The 19,200-nt window shown below is 38.2% G+C and overlaps 2 protein-coding genes across 2 annotated transcripts; both read left to right on the top strand.

The window, feature by feature from the left end:
- Nucleotides 1-2,800: 2,800 nt before the first annotated feature.
- Nucleotides 2,801-7,914, top strand: pcdh20 (protocadherin 20). Its single transcript, XM_038299071.1, has 2 exons — nucleotides 2,801-2,910; nucleotides 3,352-7,914. The coding sequence occupies exons 1-2, from the start codon at nucleotides 2,863-2,865 to the stop codon at nucleotides 5,881-5,883; spliced, it is 2,580 nt and encodes an 859-aa protein (XP_038154999.1). The 5' UTR covers nucleotides 2,801-2,862; the 3' UTR covers nucleotides 5,884-7,914.
- Nucleotides 7,915-9,774: 1,860 nt separating this feature from the next.
- On the top strand, nucleotides 9,775-16,272 carry plp1a (proteolipid protein 1a). The gene is made up of 7 exons (XM_038299072.1): nucleotides 9,775-9,931; nucleotides 12,436-12,622; nucleotides 12,718-12,874; nucleotides 13,010-13,178; nucleotides 14,416-14,489; nucleotides 14,586-14,651; nucleotides 14,987-16,272. The coding sequence occupies exons 1-7, from the start codon at nucleotides 9,928-9,930 to the stop codon at nucleotides 15,065-15,067; spliced, it is 738 nt and encodes a 245-aa protein (XP_038155000.1). The 5' UTR covers nucleotides 9,775-9,927; the 3' UTR covers nucleotides 15,068-16,272.
- The last annotated feature ends 2,928 nt before the right edge of the window (nucleotides 16,273-19,200 follow it).

Raw genomic sequence — 19,200 nt, 5'->3', positions numbered from 1 at the left:
GTTTTTTTATTTATGAGATAATTTAATACAGATAGTTACCTGGAGCTCTGAGCGCATCAGTTTCTGGTTTTATTATTGTAATACCGATTCTGAGGAAGAAAAATCCTATTTCGTTACTTTATTAACAGTGGCGGCGCCAGGGGGCGCTATAGCTAGCTCTGGAAACACCACCAGTTCCAATTAAATTATTGGAAAATAAAAAATAAAAACGTTTTAATAACATCAAAATATACAATTCAATTCAGTTTATTTTTATAGCGCCAATTCACAACACACATCATCTCAAGGCACTTTACAGTTCACCAGATCATCCAGTCAGATTTATTCAAAGTTTTCTATCTAAGGAAAACCAGTTGATCGCATCGACTCATGACTGGAAGGCAATCCCTCACACTAAGCATGCTTGTAGCGACAGTGGAGAGGAAAAACTCCCTTTTAACAGGAAGAAACCTCCAGCAGAACCAGGCTCAGTGTGAGCGGCCATCTGCCGAGGCTGACTGGGGTTCAAGGAGACAGAAGCAGAGATATAAAAAGCGACTATAAAACAGTGCCCCGTCCATGAACAACACAGCCAGGCAGACAAGCTCTGAGCCAGCTCCCATGTCAGAGGATGAAGAGAGAGCACATCCAGCCAGTCCCAGTCAGAGAAACAGGACTACACTGGAAAAACAGGCCAACCTCCAACATCTGTAAACAAAGGTGATGATGGTAGCAGCACAGCTGATATTTCTGTCCAGGGTGGTGTCACAGCCAAACAGGAACGCAATATAGTATCTCCACTATAGATAGAATTGTGAGTTTTAAAGAAAATGTTACTTATTTTGTGTGTGTGTGTGTGTGTTTAAAGTGTGAAAATTAGTGTTGCAACACTGACTATACAGCACTAAAATGATGGTATCGGCGTAGACGAGTACCAACAAATAGGGTACCAATACCATTTTGAGAGCCAGAAGTTTATTCAACTATTACCACCCATCTGGGCCAAAAATCGTTGCAACACTACTGAAATTATCAGGTGGTGTAACTGTCCAGCCCCAACTACTGATTTTTTAAAGGTTATTAAATTACTTCAAATGTATAATTATGTACTCCCAGCCGTTTGTAAACTTTTTTTCATGTGTGATTAACAGTTCCGCAATCTTAAAGTATTTCTAATTCAATCTCTGTCATAATGTTCAGGGGGTTGACTTTCTCAACTTTGAAACTTGAAAAATGAATGTGGGTTAAACAATCATCTGGTACAACCATTGCAGAGACCTTTATATATGTACTAAATTGGTCATATTTATGCTCATATTGAACTGATGATTTCTATAAATTGTGATTTTTATTTAGCTCTTCTTGAATTTTTTATTCATTTTTCCCCCACTACTATTTATCTGCATTTTGTTTAATTCCTACACAACACAAGAAAAAAATATTTAACATTTTTGGGGGAATGTAATTCAACTAATTAATTATAGGTATAAATTATTATTAGTTTACTTATCAATAACCTTACAATAACCTTACATCTACTTCACCAGATTTGACTTATGATATACATGTCACATCTGGTGGCATATATATAGTGAATTACCTGATTGTTGTTTTTTTTCAGATCTGGGGAATCAGAATGCAGTTTGTTGATTGTGTAGGTTTATATAAAACATTGTAGTACTCTATACATATATTTGATCTGCTTTAATTGAATTGCAGAGCACCACACATTCATCATCCGCCTTATTGATGACTTTTTTTAGGTTTTAGAGTAATGAGGGCCTTTCTGTTTTGCAAAGAAAGCAGAAAGGTCCCCTTTGGCACTAGAAGATTAAAAAAATCTCCATATTTTGTCCCAGCCACTCTTTACTGATATTTTAAGTTGCCCCGCTCTACTGTAATACCCTGCTCTGCCAACAGAGGCCCCCCTAAGTCCTACAAAACAAATCTGATGGCAACATCATGAAAGTTCATTGACCCAGAGTGTTTATTAGTTGTATAAAATCTTTATAACTGAAGCTAATTTGAGAAAAATAAAAGTAATCTTTAGTTCAAAGTTTTTTCAGACATTTTTACCATTTATACAAAGGCGTTTAGCATGTTAGTTACTGAAAGCCTGTCAAAGAACCAACATGAAGCCGTACCAGGTTATTTTAGCTGTAAATAACGTTTGTTTTTTGCCAAATTATAAATTTTACACCAGAAGTGAAGTAAAATGCTTGCTAAATTAATACAAAAGCAATGATAATGCTAAAAACATTGCAGCATTTATCTTTAAACGTTTAAATTTACCATTTCAATTCATGTTCCAGCATTAAACTCAAACAGAATTAGTGCCACAAATATCACTAAAAAGATAAAAAAAAAAAAAACTTATAAAGCATTTACTATCAAACAGAAAGACAAAAAGAGGAATGCAAAATTCCACATTCATTATTAAAAGGCTAAGGAGCTCATTGTATTTTTAATATATAGTCAGTACTGTATTTTAACTACTGCTGTGCTTGTGTCGTCTGCCCCAGAGACTCCTGGTGAAAATTAGCTTAGTTGGCTAAAATAGTATTTTTTTTACAGCAATGTGTATTTATATGCAGCTTTTTTGGATATTTTAACAAATAAACAAACTATAAGTTGATATTTTGTTAGCTTGCTTACAGATAACTACTTGTAGATTTCATTCTGTGATGAAAAGCAAGAATTTCCTCCATGCAGGTAAACCTGTTGTTACACTACATTTTATCTGTCAGGAAGCTGGGCAGGCAGTTTGCATTTAGTGGGAGGGGCATCAACAAATTATGTCTTCACTTGTTCAGGTTTGTATTCCTGCCTCTGCGCTCAGAGATCACTTGCTGCTGGGCGACTTGGGTAACATGCGTGAGGGCAATGGGCCATGGGACTTCTTATAATATGAACTGGGCTGGACTTCTGCAGGTCAGTGAATCAAAGGAGATTATCAGTCCTGCTGGGTGATTATTACTGTCTCAATGTCTCGGCACAGAAAGAAGCTTAAATGGTATTTTTAAAAAGACAACATACTAGAATCTGTTGATTTCATGAACAGTTAAGCACATCAGGCATCTCTAAAGAATTAGGATTTGTAGTGTCTGTGTAACTTTGTTGAATTTAATTTTCTTTTAAGTTTTCTTTCTCTTTTTATGTAAGTTGTTTGTGAGAATAATTGAGTAGATGTTGATGAAAGGGATCTTAAGGCCATCATTCTGCATTCTTGCTGTAATTCATTTAACTGTGACATTTGATATCACTGTATCCTGAGGGAAAATCCTCAGGAATTTTTCCGGGTTCAAAGAAAAGACATTGAAAAAAAGGATGTGGACTGTAAAAGAATAAAACCTTTTTTTTTCCTTTACTCAGAATTTGCTGGTCATGCTTCATATCAGACAGATCATTTGTGGCTCCATTCAGTTTTCTGTCAAGGAGGAACTGAAGCCTGGTACTCTGGTTGGATCACTAAGTAAACACTTCCCAGCTCCCTACCATCTCCTGACCAAGGAGTTCCTGCTGGTGGACGAAAACACTGGGGATTTATACATTAAAGAGCTAAAGATGGATCGTGAGCACATCTGCCCTGAGGAGAAAAAAGATGACGACTGCATCATTTTGCACAATGCCATTGTGGGGCCCTCTGTGGACCTTGTACTGTTTTCTGTTATCGTAGAGGACATCAATGACAATGCACCACATTTTGAAAATAGCAAAATACAACTAAATGTTAATGAGGATGTACCTATAGGAACCAGTCTCATGCTGGACGACCAAGCTCGGGACAGAGACAGTGGACCAAACGGACAACTGGTGTACAAACTCAAAGGTTCTGGTGGAGTTTTTTCTTTAAAGGTTGAAGAAGAGGAACAATCCATCATTATGATTGTAGAAAAGGCTTTGGATAGAGAGACTTTGGATGTGTATCACATGCAGCTGGAGGCTACTGACTGTGGAGAACAGCCTCTCAGTGCATCATTATCTATAGTTGTTACGGTGTTAGACGTTAATGACAACTGTCCAAGCTTTAGTCCTGACAGCCCAGACAGCGCCACAATCTCAGGAGACTCCAAGAAGGACACAGTGGTCACTCAGGTAGTGGCTACAGACCCTGATGTGGGCCAAAATGCAGCCATTATTTATTCTTTCAGTCCTAAGGTCTCTGAAAGAGCTATGAAACTTTTTATCATCGACAATCATTCTGGTCACATCAGGCTAATACAAGACCTGGAAAGAGATGACTCTGAAGAGCTGGTGTTAAAAGTGTTAGCCAGCGGTCTTCACTGCCCACCAGCAGAGACTCAGGTAACCGTATCCCTCCTCCCCACGGCGACCCAAGGTCTAACAATCAAGATCGGGTTCATAGCTGAGCATCACAACCAGGCTGTTGTGTTACCAGAGAACCACCCTCCCACTGCCTTAGCCGTTTTAGAGCTTGAGGGTGACAGCAGCTTTACAGACTCATCTCTTGCTATTGAGGGTGACGTGCCTTTCTTTCTGAGCCCACAAAGTGGCAAATATCTGCTTTCCACATCAAAGCCCCTAGACTATGAGATGAAAAGTGAATATCAAATTTCTGTGGTAGTGCAAAGGACTTCATCTGAAAGACTTGTGATCGCTCCACCACGGCAAGAGATCAGGGTGATGGTGGAAGATGTCAATGATAACGCGCCACTTTTCTCCCAGTCTCTCTACCAGCTAGAAGTAGAGGAAAACAATGAGCCGGGGGTAACGCTACTGCAGGTATCTGCGTCTGATGTAGACAGCGGACTCAACGGCAGGGTGACATACAGGCTAGACAAAGGCATCTCAGGCATCTTTGAAGTTGACTCAGTGTCAGGCTTAGTGTCTGCATCGGTTCCCCTGGATAGGGAGTTGAACAACGTTTACAAACTACTTGTGTCTGCTCAAGATAGTGGATCTCCTCCCCTGGAGTCTCAGGCCTCTATAATTATTAATATTCTAGATCAAAATGACAATGCACCTATTTTCTATACCTCCCATTTCATCTTTTTCATCCCTGAGAATGCCCTGCCATTCGCTCAGGTCGGGAACATAGAGGTTAAAGATCCAGATGAAGGAGAGAATGGAAATATAGAATTGAAAATTGTAAAGGAAAACGCACCTTTTGCTGTGGATAGCATCAAAAGGACTCTGCAGACCACCTCCTACTTAGACCGTGAGATGACAGACCACTATGTATTTTACCTAGAGGTCAGCGACAATGGGTATCCAATAGCTTTGACCTCTACTGCCTTGGTGACCGTCTTTATAGAAGACGTTAATGACAATGCGCCTAAAGTGATCCTGCCTGTCAGCAATTTTTCATGCCTTGCTGTCTCACCAGGTACTGCGGCGGGTACCACCATCGCAAAAATATATGCCATTGATGAGGATTTAGGCTCGAATTCAGATATTACATATTCTGTTGTTGCACCAGAGTCAGTTCAGAACAACAGCCCCTTCCAGGTTGACTCAAAATCAGGGAACATCACCTTAAGTCAGGCACTTTTAAAGGAAGATATAGGAATGCATCACCTGTTCATTGTAATAAGAGATAATGGGAAACCAACTCCTCTTTACACCACTGTCTGGTTTAACTTGTTGGTTAATGAGAGCACAGACCAGTGTCATTTAGACAGGGCACCTACATGGACTGGGAGATCTGATTTGCTTTCAAGTGCCTCTAAGTCGCCAATCTGTGTGGACGAACCTGACAGATCTATGAAAACGATATGCTTTTATCTCCTTTCCAGTTTGACGATAGTAACCATGGTTTTGTTTATGACAACAGTTTGTATGTATCTGAAACACAGAAAATGTCCACGGAAAAAAAAAAACGGACAAGCAGAAGAAAATGAGATTCCACTCAGACTCAAAGAAAAATATTACTCTGATGAATAACAGCTCAGAGCAAGCAGTGAGAAAACTCGCTCACAGTTTCAAGGATGAAAACAGTCAGAGAATTAAACAATTTGAGAGCGTTTGTCATGGGCTTTGTGCGGCTCAGAAAAAAAGCCCTACATGCTTCTGCAATTACTCTGTATTCAGAAGAAGAGAAAAATCTAACAGGTTTTTGATAAGGACCCCACAAAATGTGTCCAGAGAAAGAACTGATAAGAGAAGCATTTCTCCTCACAAACTCTAACATCATTGACATAACTAGTCACGGATGATGTACACAGTAAAGCCAGTGAGTGATAGCACACATCACAGCAAGTAAGAGGTAATGTTGCTTTATCAGGCCTAAGAGGCCCCAAGAGAGCATGGAACTTAAGGTAGCTGTGCAACTAGATTTTTTTGGGGCCTGTCTCAGATTGTTGACTTTGACTGATGGGGATCCTACAGTATTTAGACATACAAAAGGGTTTAATGTTCCTTCTGAGGGGAAGTGATGAAAGCGTCTAAAGGAGTAACCCCAGGACAAGCTGCGTGACTTAAGAGCAGCCACGAACAGCCGAGTGACACAAACATCTCAAGTCTCCGCCTTGCAGCCGTTACCTGATAACTCCAGTATTCACCCACATGGCTGGATCGCACCCAAAGGGAAGGAAAAAGAAATAAAAAAACACTGTTCTATGTGTTTCCCACTAGGTTTCTGTTTTAATACCTGAAGCTCAGAGTGAAGTCACAATCTACTTAAAGATGTATTTACAAATAGCAGCTGGCATAGTGTTTAAATAGATTTGGAAATACAAATTAGATCTCAAGCAGGTTAAATTCTGCATTAAATATGAATGAGCTAAGGTACAATGTGTTTACAAATTTGAGAGCAAACAATTGCAACAGAGAGGGAGGGGGAACTGTTTTAACACAGTTCAGGGTAGGCCTATGTGATGAGGAAAGAAAGCAAGGAGATGGAGCCTGTAATACACAATGTACAACAACCTGGTTAGAGGAGAACAAGGCTTGTATAACATGAGCTGTGTCTCTGAGGATGTCTGAGCTCGCTGCTTCAAAAAATAAATAATCTAATAAGGCCTGCACTGTGAGGATAACTACGTTAACTGGGATCAAATAAGGCGCTCCAAAACCAAATTAGGAATTAAATTAAACTGGCCTCTTTACAAAGGAAATTAAAAACTCCATTGGATTACAAGATAAAGTCATTTGTTGTATTTATGATAAAGATATGTACATTCTTCTCACAAATTGTTCTTTGAAGCAATTCGTTTTAGATGATTTATAAAAACCTGTTTACTTCAAAATATATATATATGTATCTTGCTGTACGAAGTTAAAAAGCAATTTAAAAAAGAAATTGTCAGAGGAAAGTCTGCCATCTAGTGGATGCAGATGATGGCAAATCCTGTCCTTTGTGAAATTTGAACAAGAGGGAGAGGATGAATCAGAAGACAGTCTCTCACTTTGTAGAAGTCATATTGCCTGAGAACAGTGATGCGTCCCTGCTGCTCTGCTCTGTTCTCACGGCATCTTGTTTTTCTCAGGTTTCACTTTATCTATTCAAGCCCAATATTTAATTGTAGAATAAGAGCAACAATTGATCCAAATGCCCTGAGGATCTTTTGGTGGCTGCATTTTGGGAGATTTTTTTTTTTTTTTATCATGCCATATATGAGTTGTGTGGATAAAGAAAAAAGAAATTGCACTTATTTTTTTTTTATTGTTGTTTTTCTGTTTTATTGAAGAACCAAGAGGCATTCAGATACTCGTTACTCCTCGCTGCCTCTCAATTGTCTAATCATCTGGCTTTCAGTTATCCTTGATTTTTTTTGTTTGTGAACATTCAAGAGCATAACACACCGTTAAAGATGGCGAAGATGAAACACATATCAGGTTCAATAGCAGAACAATCTGAGGCGGTTTCTTATGTTCTTGCTTCTATCTCATAAACAGGATCTGACTGTTTTACTCAGTCTGAAGAGCGTCAACTGACTACCTGCAGGGAATCTTTCTACCAGAAACAAATTTATTATCATACAAAAGAGGATTAGGGACACTCAAAAAATTAAAAAAGTTAACAAATTTTTGAATTTTATTTCAGTATGAGAAAAAAGTCAGAATTCTGACTTTAATTTCAGAATTCTGACTTTTTTTCTAGGAATTTTGACTTTTTCTCAGAATTCTGACTTTTTTCTCAGAATTCTGAATGTTTTCCCCATATTAAACTGAAATAATATCTAAAAAATAGTTAAATTATTTTATTTTTTCAGTTGCCCTCATCGTCTTCCGTTTGATCATGTTATTTATGTAAATAGGTTTTGAGTTGTTTCCTTAAAATTCAGAAGTCTGTAACAAATTGTATGAATCCTCTTATTCAATAAAAAAAATACTTTTTTAACATTTGACCACTGAAATTACTGAAAAGTTGTGCTATAATATTTTACAAGATCTGCAGTTTGAAAAAAAGTTATTCTTTGTGATTATTTTAATTATGTGGGATGATCTGTGGTACTGTCACATCTTATGTCTTTAAGAAATAGTTTATTTCGAAAACATATCTGTGAATTTTCTAGAACCCCTTCTGGAAAACCTCAAATTCAGTAGCCTAAAGTGAACTTCTTCAAGCTATTTAATAACTTATATATATATTATTTTTTATTTCATTTGTTGAGTTTAGTTGATAGGGACAGATAGACCATTACCCAGGCATACTGAAAAACAACAGCCCCATGATGGCATCCTGGTGGTTATAGTGCCATATTTCCAGTATTCTTTGATAATTTTGAAAGTCAATTTCTAAGGTGTAGGACCAAGGGAATTAGAAGACTAATGTTATTTGTTTAAATGGTGTTCACAGACAGCTGTAACCAAACATATCAATAGAAGTTGAGTGTAAGGAAAACCTTTTTAATAGGACTTCAAAGTTTGGGGGGCATGAACAAGGTGGGGACTGTGGCTGAACTTCTATAGTCATAAATATATCCAGGGTATAGGCTACAACTGATTGCATTCCTGTGTAAAGCTTCTCCTGAACCAGAGACAATGTCAGAATCAGCATGATTGAGGAGAAAAAAGAAACGGAACCCTTTTAAAGGTCCAGAGTCCTTTTTTTCCTCTTTGCATTTCATTTTGAATTCAGTCTTAGATTCAAGGCAAAGAGTAAAAGTGTTCAGGATCCATGACCTAGATCACATAGAAAATCTATGGATCTTTTCAGGAGAAAGAAGAAACAAGATAGTCAACAAAACAGAGAGCTGTTAAAGCTGCTATTATTACAACCAAAGCTACACAGGACTAAAGATGCTGCAAGAACCAAGAAATGTTTGTTTACTCAGGGTGGCAAGAACATTAACCTTCATCAAGATCAGGACATTCATACTTTATAAGAAACATAAATACAGATCTACTGAGATAATTAAAAAGTTTTGCATTAGCCGCATGAAACAGGCTTCACATTTCTGGCAATTGCACAACACTAACGGGACTTGTGTGTGAAAATTTTCTTTTGCATTTTACCTGACTGTATTTTTGTAAAAAGTTGTGTATGTTCTGACCTCATCTAACTTTTTTCTGATGGCATCCTAATTTATTAAGATTGACCTGTTGGTGTACATTCAGATTAGTATTAGATAAAACTGTGTTTTGGAAATTGCCACATGGGAAACATTAGGTTTACATCTTGGCAAATAATGTCCTGAGTTTGATAACTGGTCTGCTGAATAAAACTTTTCCATGGAAACAAAAACCCAAGCCTCCTTCTGGATTTGCATAAGATGCGCGTCGCCCCCCTTCATGCAAATCAGCATCAACAATGACCTTCCTTAACATCTGCAAGTAGAGGAGCCCTGACCTCTTCATTATCCCTCGCCCTGAAGTTCATTGAAAAGCGACATTGTTTCTTTAAAGTTGCACTTGCACTCATCGTGGGCCCTGTCCATTGTTTGGGGGCTGAGGGATTGATATAGAGGGACTGAGGGCGAGAGAGAGACGCGCATTACCAGCACATCTGCGGTGGAGTCAACTCTTCAACTCTTCATATCAGACATGGGTAAGAAACTTCAAACCTTTTCCCTTTTTTCTTCTTTTCTGCAGATTCCGTTTTATTTTAAATCAAATCTCTGTTTGATTACATGTGATCGCGCGATGATGTGAGAGGGCCTGTGAGGGAGCGTCAGAAGTTATTAAGGTCTTTTCTGCCAGTTTAGAGGGCAGCTATCAATGCCTGACGCGCCGCTCATATTATGAGATTTATTTCATGCTTCAGATGGCAGGGCTGCTTTAAGAGGAGTCTTGTCGCATTTACTTTCGATTGCAATCTTTCTCCATTTTAGAGTGGGGAGCTATAGCCACAGCTTTACATTTTCACACACCTATTTTTTTTCTCAATGTTTTCATTTAAAGCCACTGGGGCACAGCCGCTGCTCGTTAATTGGTTAATTGGAATCAAGGTGCGACTAAACTGAAAAAACAAAAAATGCAAGTTTTTGGCATTTACTTCATCCTATTTAGTTACTTTAACACAATTGTTTTATGTCCTACATTGCTAACATGAAACTATTGTGTTAAAGGAACTAAATAGAATTAAGTTGTATTTTTTTTTTCAGTGTATAAGCAGCGTTGAGATGTGAGGTTTGTGTTTTAGCAAGAGAGTTTGTCTTTTTACTTTTTAAGCCTGGTGGATGTAAAGTCAGCCTGATATCCTACCTGGTTGGGAGAGGTCAGTTTGCAGGCCTGTGTCTCTGTTTCACAGTCAACTAAGCTGGTGTAAATATATTCAATTAGAGAGCTATCGCTTTGCCCCTCCTGCCATCTGTGTTTACTGTAATGGTACCAACCACAGTCTGTCTGCTCCCATTGTGCCCATCTGTGTGCAAAGTCACCCATGTACACAAGTTGCATTGTTTATTCAGATTTCCATCCTCCTTCAGCCTTGGCAACACCCCAGTTTCTATAATTTTTCCCCCCCCAACCTTTCTGTGTCTCCTCAGAAGGAAGTCTGTGTGTGTGCATATGTGTGTCTAAAGCAAAGAGGTGCCTCTGGCCTTTGTTTGCTTGACATTGGTGGCCCTTGTGCCCCCACAATGCTTTGAGACAAATACTGTTGTCTCTGCAGTCACAAAAGCAGCCTCTCTCCATCTCTGCCTTGCTGTGTTTCCAGTCCCTTGTCCTTCTGCTTTTCTCACACTCTTCATTGCAGGGTAGTGAATGGAGTCAGGGTGTGAGAGGTGGGGTCCAGGCAGTTGCATTTCCCTTGTATCGTTGGCCCTTTTTATTTAAACTGCACATCACAGTTGTTGGGATGATACATTTTCAAAGACAAACTATTCTGCAACATGATCTAGTCAAAGTTTCTGGTCAACATTTTTGAAATATTACTTGAAATATTAATGATATTTTTGAATTAATGTCATTGACCCATTTAAAACTGAAAGAAATTATTTTTTTTTTGCAATATTTTAAAATCTCCACTGTCTTTAAGCCCATATTGCTTTATATATGGTTGTTTAATCTGAATGAAGCCATTTAGTTTAGCTCAGTCAGGAAGATTCAAAGCAGAAGGCCACCTTTTACATTGTTGGCAGCCACGTAGCTTGTATTACACATAACATTAATATCTTGCTCTCTGTTTCTTTTTTATATACAGAGTGTAAAAAATGTTGCCAGGCAAACTAATTTCAAACTTGTGGAGGTCAAATGCACCCATCTCTCACATCTACACATTACCATTTTCTCCATCTACTTCCATTTCATGGCTATAAAAACAAATAATTTCATACTTGTATACCTTAACCTTCTGTTCATTTCTATATAAATAAACTGGCATTAATATACACAAATCTCCCACATAATTACATTTTGCAGTATTATCTTAAAGGCTTTGCTTTCATAAAATGGCTCCCCCATATATTTTATTTGTGATCCTGTTTGGCCTAAATAATAAGTAACCTCCTTCGGGCAGATCATCATTCTTGGATATAATTTTATATCTTTTGATGACAAAAGTGCTTTCAGTGCTTATAATTGTCAGCCTGTGTTTGGCTTTGAGTTTTCTTTATATCAGAAAGGTATCATCTTAAAAACTACTTTGATAGAAATACTATAATAGTCATTAGATGCATACAGATCTTTCTCGTAATGAATACGAACTTTCTGGGCAGACTTAACTTTCATCAGAGTTTTTTGTGCCACACAATGTTGTTACACTGCCAATTATTACAGTTATAGCATCAATATTATATTTATTTATTACTATTTGAAATTTTAATACACAAACCTAAGTAAAACTGTATTATGAACACACACTAAATTTGAGAGTTCTTAAGTACAGAGTGGATGATAGTTGGGCTATCTGCTGAGGTAGCCAGTCTTGAGTTATGGTTCATATATATATATACCTTCTCTGGTTCACAGATATTTCATTTTTGAGATTATTTTTCCTTCTTCCTGCCCAGTTAATTTGTTAAGTTGATTCTTTTCAAAGGGGAAAAAAAAAACGTAATGAAAAAGCTGTAAATGTATACTGATTTCTAGGTTTTTCTTCCTTCCTACCAGGTTGCTATGACTGCTGTATGCGCTGTTTGGGCGGGGTGCCATATTGCTCCCTCATCGCCATGCTGCTCTGCTTCTCTGGCATTGCCCTGTTCTGCGGTTGCGGTCACCAGGCACTTACAGAAACAGAGAGACTCATCGAGACGTATTTCGCCCGAAACCTTCAAGAGTACATCACTCTTGCCTACGTGTAAGCTGTTTTTTTTAATGGGGTTTACTCTCTTGTTCTTGTGGTATAGATTTTGCAAAGTCCTTCCTTTTTATCTGTTCTTTTTTCTCTTTTAGCATTCAGTATTTCCAGTATGTCATCTATGGTTTGGCCTCCTTTTTCTTCCTCTACTGTATCGCGCTACTGGCTGAGGGCTTCTACACCACAAATGTTGCCAAGCAAACCTTCGGAGAGTTCAGGAGCACAATGTGTGGCCGCTGCCTCAGCTCCTCGGTGAGCAGGTCCAGAGTGGTACAAGTTAAAGGGAACTGGGAGATTGGCTTCCTGTGGATGTTGAGAATCTTTTAGGCTCACAGGAATCTTTGTGCATTTTTGTGCTGCCTCTTAATGTGTGACGTCTCTCTGCAGTTTATAGTGATGACGTACGTTCTTGCTGTGCTGTGGCTTTTGGTGTTTGCCTTCTCGGCCTTGCCGGTCTACTTCTTCTACAACATGGAAGCAACTTGCCGCGTTGTAGACATTCTGACTGAGACGCCAGCAAGTATCAACCAGCTCTGTGTTGATGCAAGGCAATACGGTAACATTTATATTTTGGCAACTTTACACAATGTAAATGTATAGATTTAATCAGGTTCGTTCTTATCGTTTAGGTGAAAATACCAGTGAATCTGCTCTGTGCAGACAGCACTTGATATGAATTGGTTGGCCATTATCCTAAAGCGTGATCATTCGAATACTGAAATCCCATTCGTGAGCATAATCTACACAAGGAAATTAATCAATTTGCAGTTCTCTTAACCCAAATCCTATAAAGATTTTCTATTTGTTGTCTGCAGCAGCTTGGGTAGAAATAAAAACAACAACAAACTAGAAAAGCACTTGCAGAGCAGAGACCTCCGCCAAGAAGCAAACTGATTGTACTGCTTGTTTTTATCTTGTATTTAAAATGGTTGTTAGCTTATTAACTTAGCTTTCCTGCTGGTCGCTATAGTTCTTTAACTTGAAACTGTTACATTTGTTATGATCTCATTCCTAGATGAATGACGTTAAACATAAACGGAAATAAACACAACCAAAGAGCAGCACTTCTTGTGTGTTCCCTGTTAAAAGATTTAAACTTAACGGAAAGCTCTTGAAATTCTGTCCTCTATACTTCTGTTTGACATACATTTTGGATCTGCTTACATTGCAAATAACTGAAATCATAAGAGCTTTTGACTCGTTCAAGACATGAATGCAGAATTATGTGTGCAAACATTAGAAACAGCATTTCCAAGGAATCTAATTTAGCAACTCGGATGGTAAAACAACAACTTTCCAACATCCTTCATGCTCTAGGGATCGTAAATGACTCCCCAAAGTGCCAAAAGAATTGTAAGCCAACAATTTCAGCTGGAAATACATTCACAACACATTGCTCCACTGAGCGATTTGTAACCTTATTACAATAAGATCAGTACAGATTTTAATGTTGGTTTTTTTCCCTTTTATAGCCTGTCCTGTTTGGATCATTTTAAATAAATAATTGAACTTTATTGATCTCACACTGGAGAAATTTACCTCTGCATTTAACCCATTCCCTTAGGGAGCAGTGTGGGGTTAAGGGTCTTGCTCAGGGACCGAGAGTGCAGGTTGTGGGGATCAAACCGGGTACTTGCAACCTTGTCAGAGCACAGGCCCACTGTGCATAAATATAAAATGAAAAAAAGTGATTGATTGTTGACAGCGAGGAAATACAGTAATATATTTATATTTCTGTTTGTATCTATGTAATTCAATTAGAAGTAAATTGAGTTTGTTTTTTCCCCTCTCAGGACTCTTGCCATGGAATGCAATACCAGGAAAAGCTTGTGGTATGACCCTGTCCAATATTTGCAAAACCAGAGAGGTAAGAACTCAAACTTTAGTGTCTGTTTCATTTCATCACTGGTCTGACAGGAAATGGGGGAAAAAAATAATAATCATTCTGATTTCCTCCTGTTAGTATCAGACGACCTATAACCTGTACATTGCTGCCTTCGCCGGGGCTGGCGTCACTCTCTTGGCTCTGGTAAGTGTCGAAGCCGAGGGCCAGGTCAGGGTACAAAAACCACGTCATGGCTCATGTGACTAACGCTCAAAGTGTAGGCAGAGAGGCATCTCGGGCCTCCATGACTGATGACTCTTGTACTGTTGCTCTCTGTTCCTCTTTGTCAGCTGACACAGACAGCATAATAGAGCTGTAATGTCTGGCGGTGTTCTAGCCAAGCATGCAGCCATTATACTTGCATGCTCCATTACAGGAGCTGTTATATTAATCTAAAACTATTAGCACCATCATGTCTTGTTGTTATGTTTGTAGATATCCTGGGTCTCCTCATCTTTCTTCTCCTTGTCTCTCTATAGCTGACCTATACTGTGTCAAGCACCTATAACTTTGCCGTTCTGCGGTATCTTGGGAGAAAGGGCATAGGTGGAAGGTGTTAGGCACCCGGCTTCCTGTCCACTCAGTCACCACTCTGACATCTACAAGGGGATCTGAAGGGAACGGCGACACCTTTATCCTTTCACTTCACCTGCACAGAACTACCTATGGTCATGGACTTTAGAAGATACTATTTTATCCTACTTTTTATAAGAATTTGTATGTTTTCTCTCTGTTTCAATTGACGCTGTGATTTAAAGCAGGCCTTATATTCTTTGTTGCATCACTCCGATGTTTATCTCTGCCATCAGTTGCAGACAAATCATAACAGAGTACTAATTTACTAAAACATAGGCTAAAAAAATCCTATAGCAGCATACAGCTGCTGAGCAGAACAAGGGATTAAAGGTTAGTATGGCCACCACGCCTCACATCTGGTTGCTATTGGAGTAGACAAACAGTCTAGCGGTCTCACTCTGACCTCGGGACTTTTCTCACGGGCGGGAGAAAAAAAAGCAACAATGGAGTCATGCCAGTTAGAAAATCGAGCCAATAAGGAGCCTCTGCTAGGGGCCACCTGCACTGCGAGTCTCTGCAAGAGGGGTTGTATTACGTCTCAAAGGAGAGGGCTCTCTGGACAAAGACAGGGTTAAATTTCTGTGACCATCCTGTAGCCTTGCTTCAAACGGAGGCAATAAATGGCTTCAGAGATTAATTTCAGAATTGTTAGATCTGGTAAGGTCTGTAAATGTTTCTCAATGTGGGATGGCTAAAGCACTAGGTGCTTAATTATAAAGTAACTTCCTGATATCACAACAAAATGTTTCCTGCTTATTATGACTGAGTTTTGTTTTTAATGATAAAAGAATTGCTTTGTTTTAATCGTTAGCAATTTTGTTGTAGTTATTGTATAACACAACTTAACTAATTGTAGCTGAATTTACTAAAACATTTCTAGTGACGTCAGAAGTTTACATACACATCTGCCGTATAAATTTTAGCCTTTTGATGATGCATTTGAACTTTTTTTCAGGATGTTATTATACAGAAAATTACATTAATACATTAAATAATTGTTTAGTTAGTGTCCTAGAATGAGCTTTAAGTTTTTTTCAGTGACTTCTCAACAGGGTTGAGGTCAGAGCCATTCCAGAAGCTATGGGTTAACCTGCTTTATCCGTTCCAAAACCAGTTGTGCTGTATGTTTGGGGTCATGTTCTGGGTGAAACATCACATTCTGATAGACTTTCACGCATCTGAACCAGACGGTCAGATTAAAGTTAATTAAGCCAGGATCCACCTTGGCTAATCGACAGTAAGATCTGCATTTGAAATCATTGCAGGGTTCTCTGGAAAAAAATCAACATCTAGATAGGTCATTTTTTCTTAAAATAAGTGCATTTGTTCTTGGATTGAGGAGGTAAAAGAGATCTTGCCAATGGAACAAGACAATTTACACTTAAAATAAGAAAACACAACTGCATTGTCTTATTCCAAGTGCATATTATCTTATTTTAAGAATAAAAACACTCATTCCATTGGCACACTATCTCATTTACTTACTCAAATTAAGGGTAAATACACTTAAGACATTTTTACTTATTTCTAGATCGTTTTTCCAGTGGGGCTGCTACGCTCAAATTTGTCCAAGCTACACTCAAATTCACACCAATGCGCTTATGAAAAATAAGCATACCGACCCTTTGTGTGACATCTTGGGCCCCCCTTCCAGGGCTCTGTCCTGCACATTTCAGAACAAACTGGTTATGCTGAAAGTTTTTTAAATTACTGACTCTTAAAGAGCGTAATGGCTGTTGAATCTGTGTTTTTGACTCCTAAAGGCCGCAACATACTCACGCTTTAGGTTGTTGTGCTGGTCTGTATGTGAGCCCATAGAAGTGCTGTACACATTCATAGTTGACGCAGATGTAGGTGCAGTACTCGCAAAAACCACAGGGACAATGATCAACATAACAATCGGAAATGGAGAAAAAGAGAAGAAACAGTTCGCACTTCGAAAAATCAAAGCAAAAAAAAAAAAAGGAATGGTCCAGAGTTCAACTTTGTGAGAAATTTAAGGACAGAAGCTAGACTAAGAACTAGGTCTTTCAGAGGAAATAAGCTTTACCGTTCTGTTGAGAGAAAAGGGAAAAGAAAAAAAAAAAAGGCGGTCAAATGTCCAAGAAAAATGATGCTAGAATCTGGTTGATGGCTGCAAAAATGTGATGGGCTTTTTTTGTACTATCTTGATATTATTGGACTGTCTGTATTATTTGGGCATCAGTGGATTAAACAAAATTAATATTAAATTCAACCTTAGCAGCCATTTCCTTTTTAAATTCTCCAACATTTCCATTGCATCGTTAGTCCAAGCTAATAAAGATGGATTTAATGGGAGCATTAAGCAAATCTGAATATACAGAACTTCTCTTCTGATCAACACTGGGAGAAAATCTTTTTGCAAAGGATTTATACAGATTAAACCGTCCTTAGCTGTGAGTTTTTTTTTATTTCTTAGAGCTTGTTTGTAATTTTTTTTTTCCTTTGCTTTTGTGTGTTTTGGTAAAGAACTTTAAAAAAATAAATAAATGGAACAGTTGAAATAATGTCATCATGCTGCCTTAAAAAAAAAAAAAAACATGAATCTGAAGTCAGTCCCTGTTTTGTTTACTCGCTCCTCCCTGGCTCCTGGCCAGAAGCCTGGGTCCGGGTGTTTTGTACATCGTTTTGTACTGCGTCTCGTTGTGTCCACAGGTGCACTGTTGCCTTCACCTGGCTGTGTACCAAATGTATGTGAAGATGCTAAAGCACAGGGCGAAAGAGGAGAGGAGAGGCTACGACCTTTACAGGAGGATGCAGAGGGACAGAGGAGGGACCCTGTCCTCTCCATACTCTGCAGACACATTTGACATCTCCTGACAGCACTAAAATTCTGCTGTCATTAACTGTTGGATAAGCCTATGGTGTATATGTATATCATTTCTGTTTTATAGCGGTTGCTTGCCATTTATAGATTTTTTCCACAGGCTCCTAAGTTGCGAATTGCTTAAATACTGTTAGATTTCTCTTTAATCTAGGAGTAATGATTTTGTTTTCTTGTTGATTGTCTGAAATCTATAATGAGAAAACTGGTTTGGATGTCAAAGCCCAGATCAGATTTCAGTGTTTGTTAGACAACCTTGGTTAAAAATGAAAATAAAGAAATGCAATGTCTGTTTTCTCTCTATTTTAATTGTAGTTTAGACATGTTTTTGCTTTTTGGGACACGGGGGTGGTCCCAGAAAAAAAAAACTATGCAGCACACAATAAGAGTAAGGGTATTAAGATAAACACAGGAAGACGAGACTGATTAGTGGTGATAGATATCAAGTGATTAAAATGTATGCAGTTTGGTTTCAGAAGACTAAATGACCAATTTATGGTATATAAAAAAAAGATGCAAACAGAATCAATATTTGGTATTATGTTTTATTTGAAGCCAAGCACTGGAGAGCATCCTCCACAGTGTTGCCCTTTGTAGTGCAAAGTACAAGAAGAGAAGCTGTCTAATAGATCAGCACAGAATTAAAATGAACAGATCTTTCTAGTTGCACTCGTCTACGCAATCTTTTTCTTCTTTTACACTGAAAGCAAATGTAGTTATAATCTTGAAACTAAAAGAAACAGAAAAATCATTTTAACAAGCAAAAAGTTGACCAAAAAAATGGGGTGGGGGGTAATTTAGAAGGGTAATGCTACTGGCTTATAGAGGCAAATTTTTCTCAGACAAGTATGATTAAAAAAAATTAAACCATTATGCAAAATCAGAAAACTGAGGCAGCAGTTGAAAATCATATTTCATATCACAAATAAAATATTAGCCCTCATAAGAGTTTATGTTTTCAAATCACCCTTTTAGCTCACAGGTTGATTTATTCAACATAACTCAATTTGTACCCAAACATTAACATACAGCAGAATTCAAATAAACCATTAATTGCGGTTCTTCCAGTTTATCCGAGTCCTAAAACCTTATGACCTTACAATAAACTGGCGATTTCTGTGAAGTTACTGGTTTCCAGTGAGGGTATGGAACATCTTTAACTGTTCTAATGGATGATATCCTTTCATATTTGAACATCTTTGCAGAAAACGGCACAAAGGTTAAATGACCCAACAACGTAAACAAAAAAAACAGGTTGCAGCTAGAATAATG

Source organism: Cyprinodon tularosa, unplaced genomic scaffold (genome assembly GCF_016077235.1).
Source record: "Cyprinodon tularosa strain WSP-4 unplaced genomic scaffold, ASM1607723v1 ctg42, whole genome shotgun sequence".
In the NCBI taxonomy this organism is placed as follows: Eukaryota; Metazoa; Chordata; class Actinopteri; order Cyprinodontiformes; family Cyprinodontidae; genus Cyprinodon; species Cyprinodon tularosa.
This window is presented reverse-complemented; position numbering and strand designations above follow the sequence as displayed.

Bases quoted from the DNA above. Each gene is read 5' to 3' on its own strand.
- pcdh20 (XM_038299071.1), top strand. From the start codon at position 2,863: ATGGGCCATGGGACTTCTTATAATATGAACTGGGCTGGACTTCTGCAG. The intron at 2,911-3,351 runs GTCAGTGAATCA...TCCTTTACTCAG, and splicing joins ACTGGGCTGGACTTCTGCAG to AATTTGCTGGTCATGCTTCA.
- plp1a (XM_038299072.1), top strand. The intron at 12,623-12,717 runs GTAAGCTGTTTT...TTTCTCTTTTAG, and splicing joins TACATCACTCTTGCCTACGT to CATTCAGTATTTCCAGTATG. The intron at 14,490-14,585 runs GTAAGAACTCAA...TCCTCCTGTTAG, and splicing joins ATATTTGCAAAACCAGAGAG to TATCAGACGACCTATAACCT.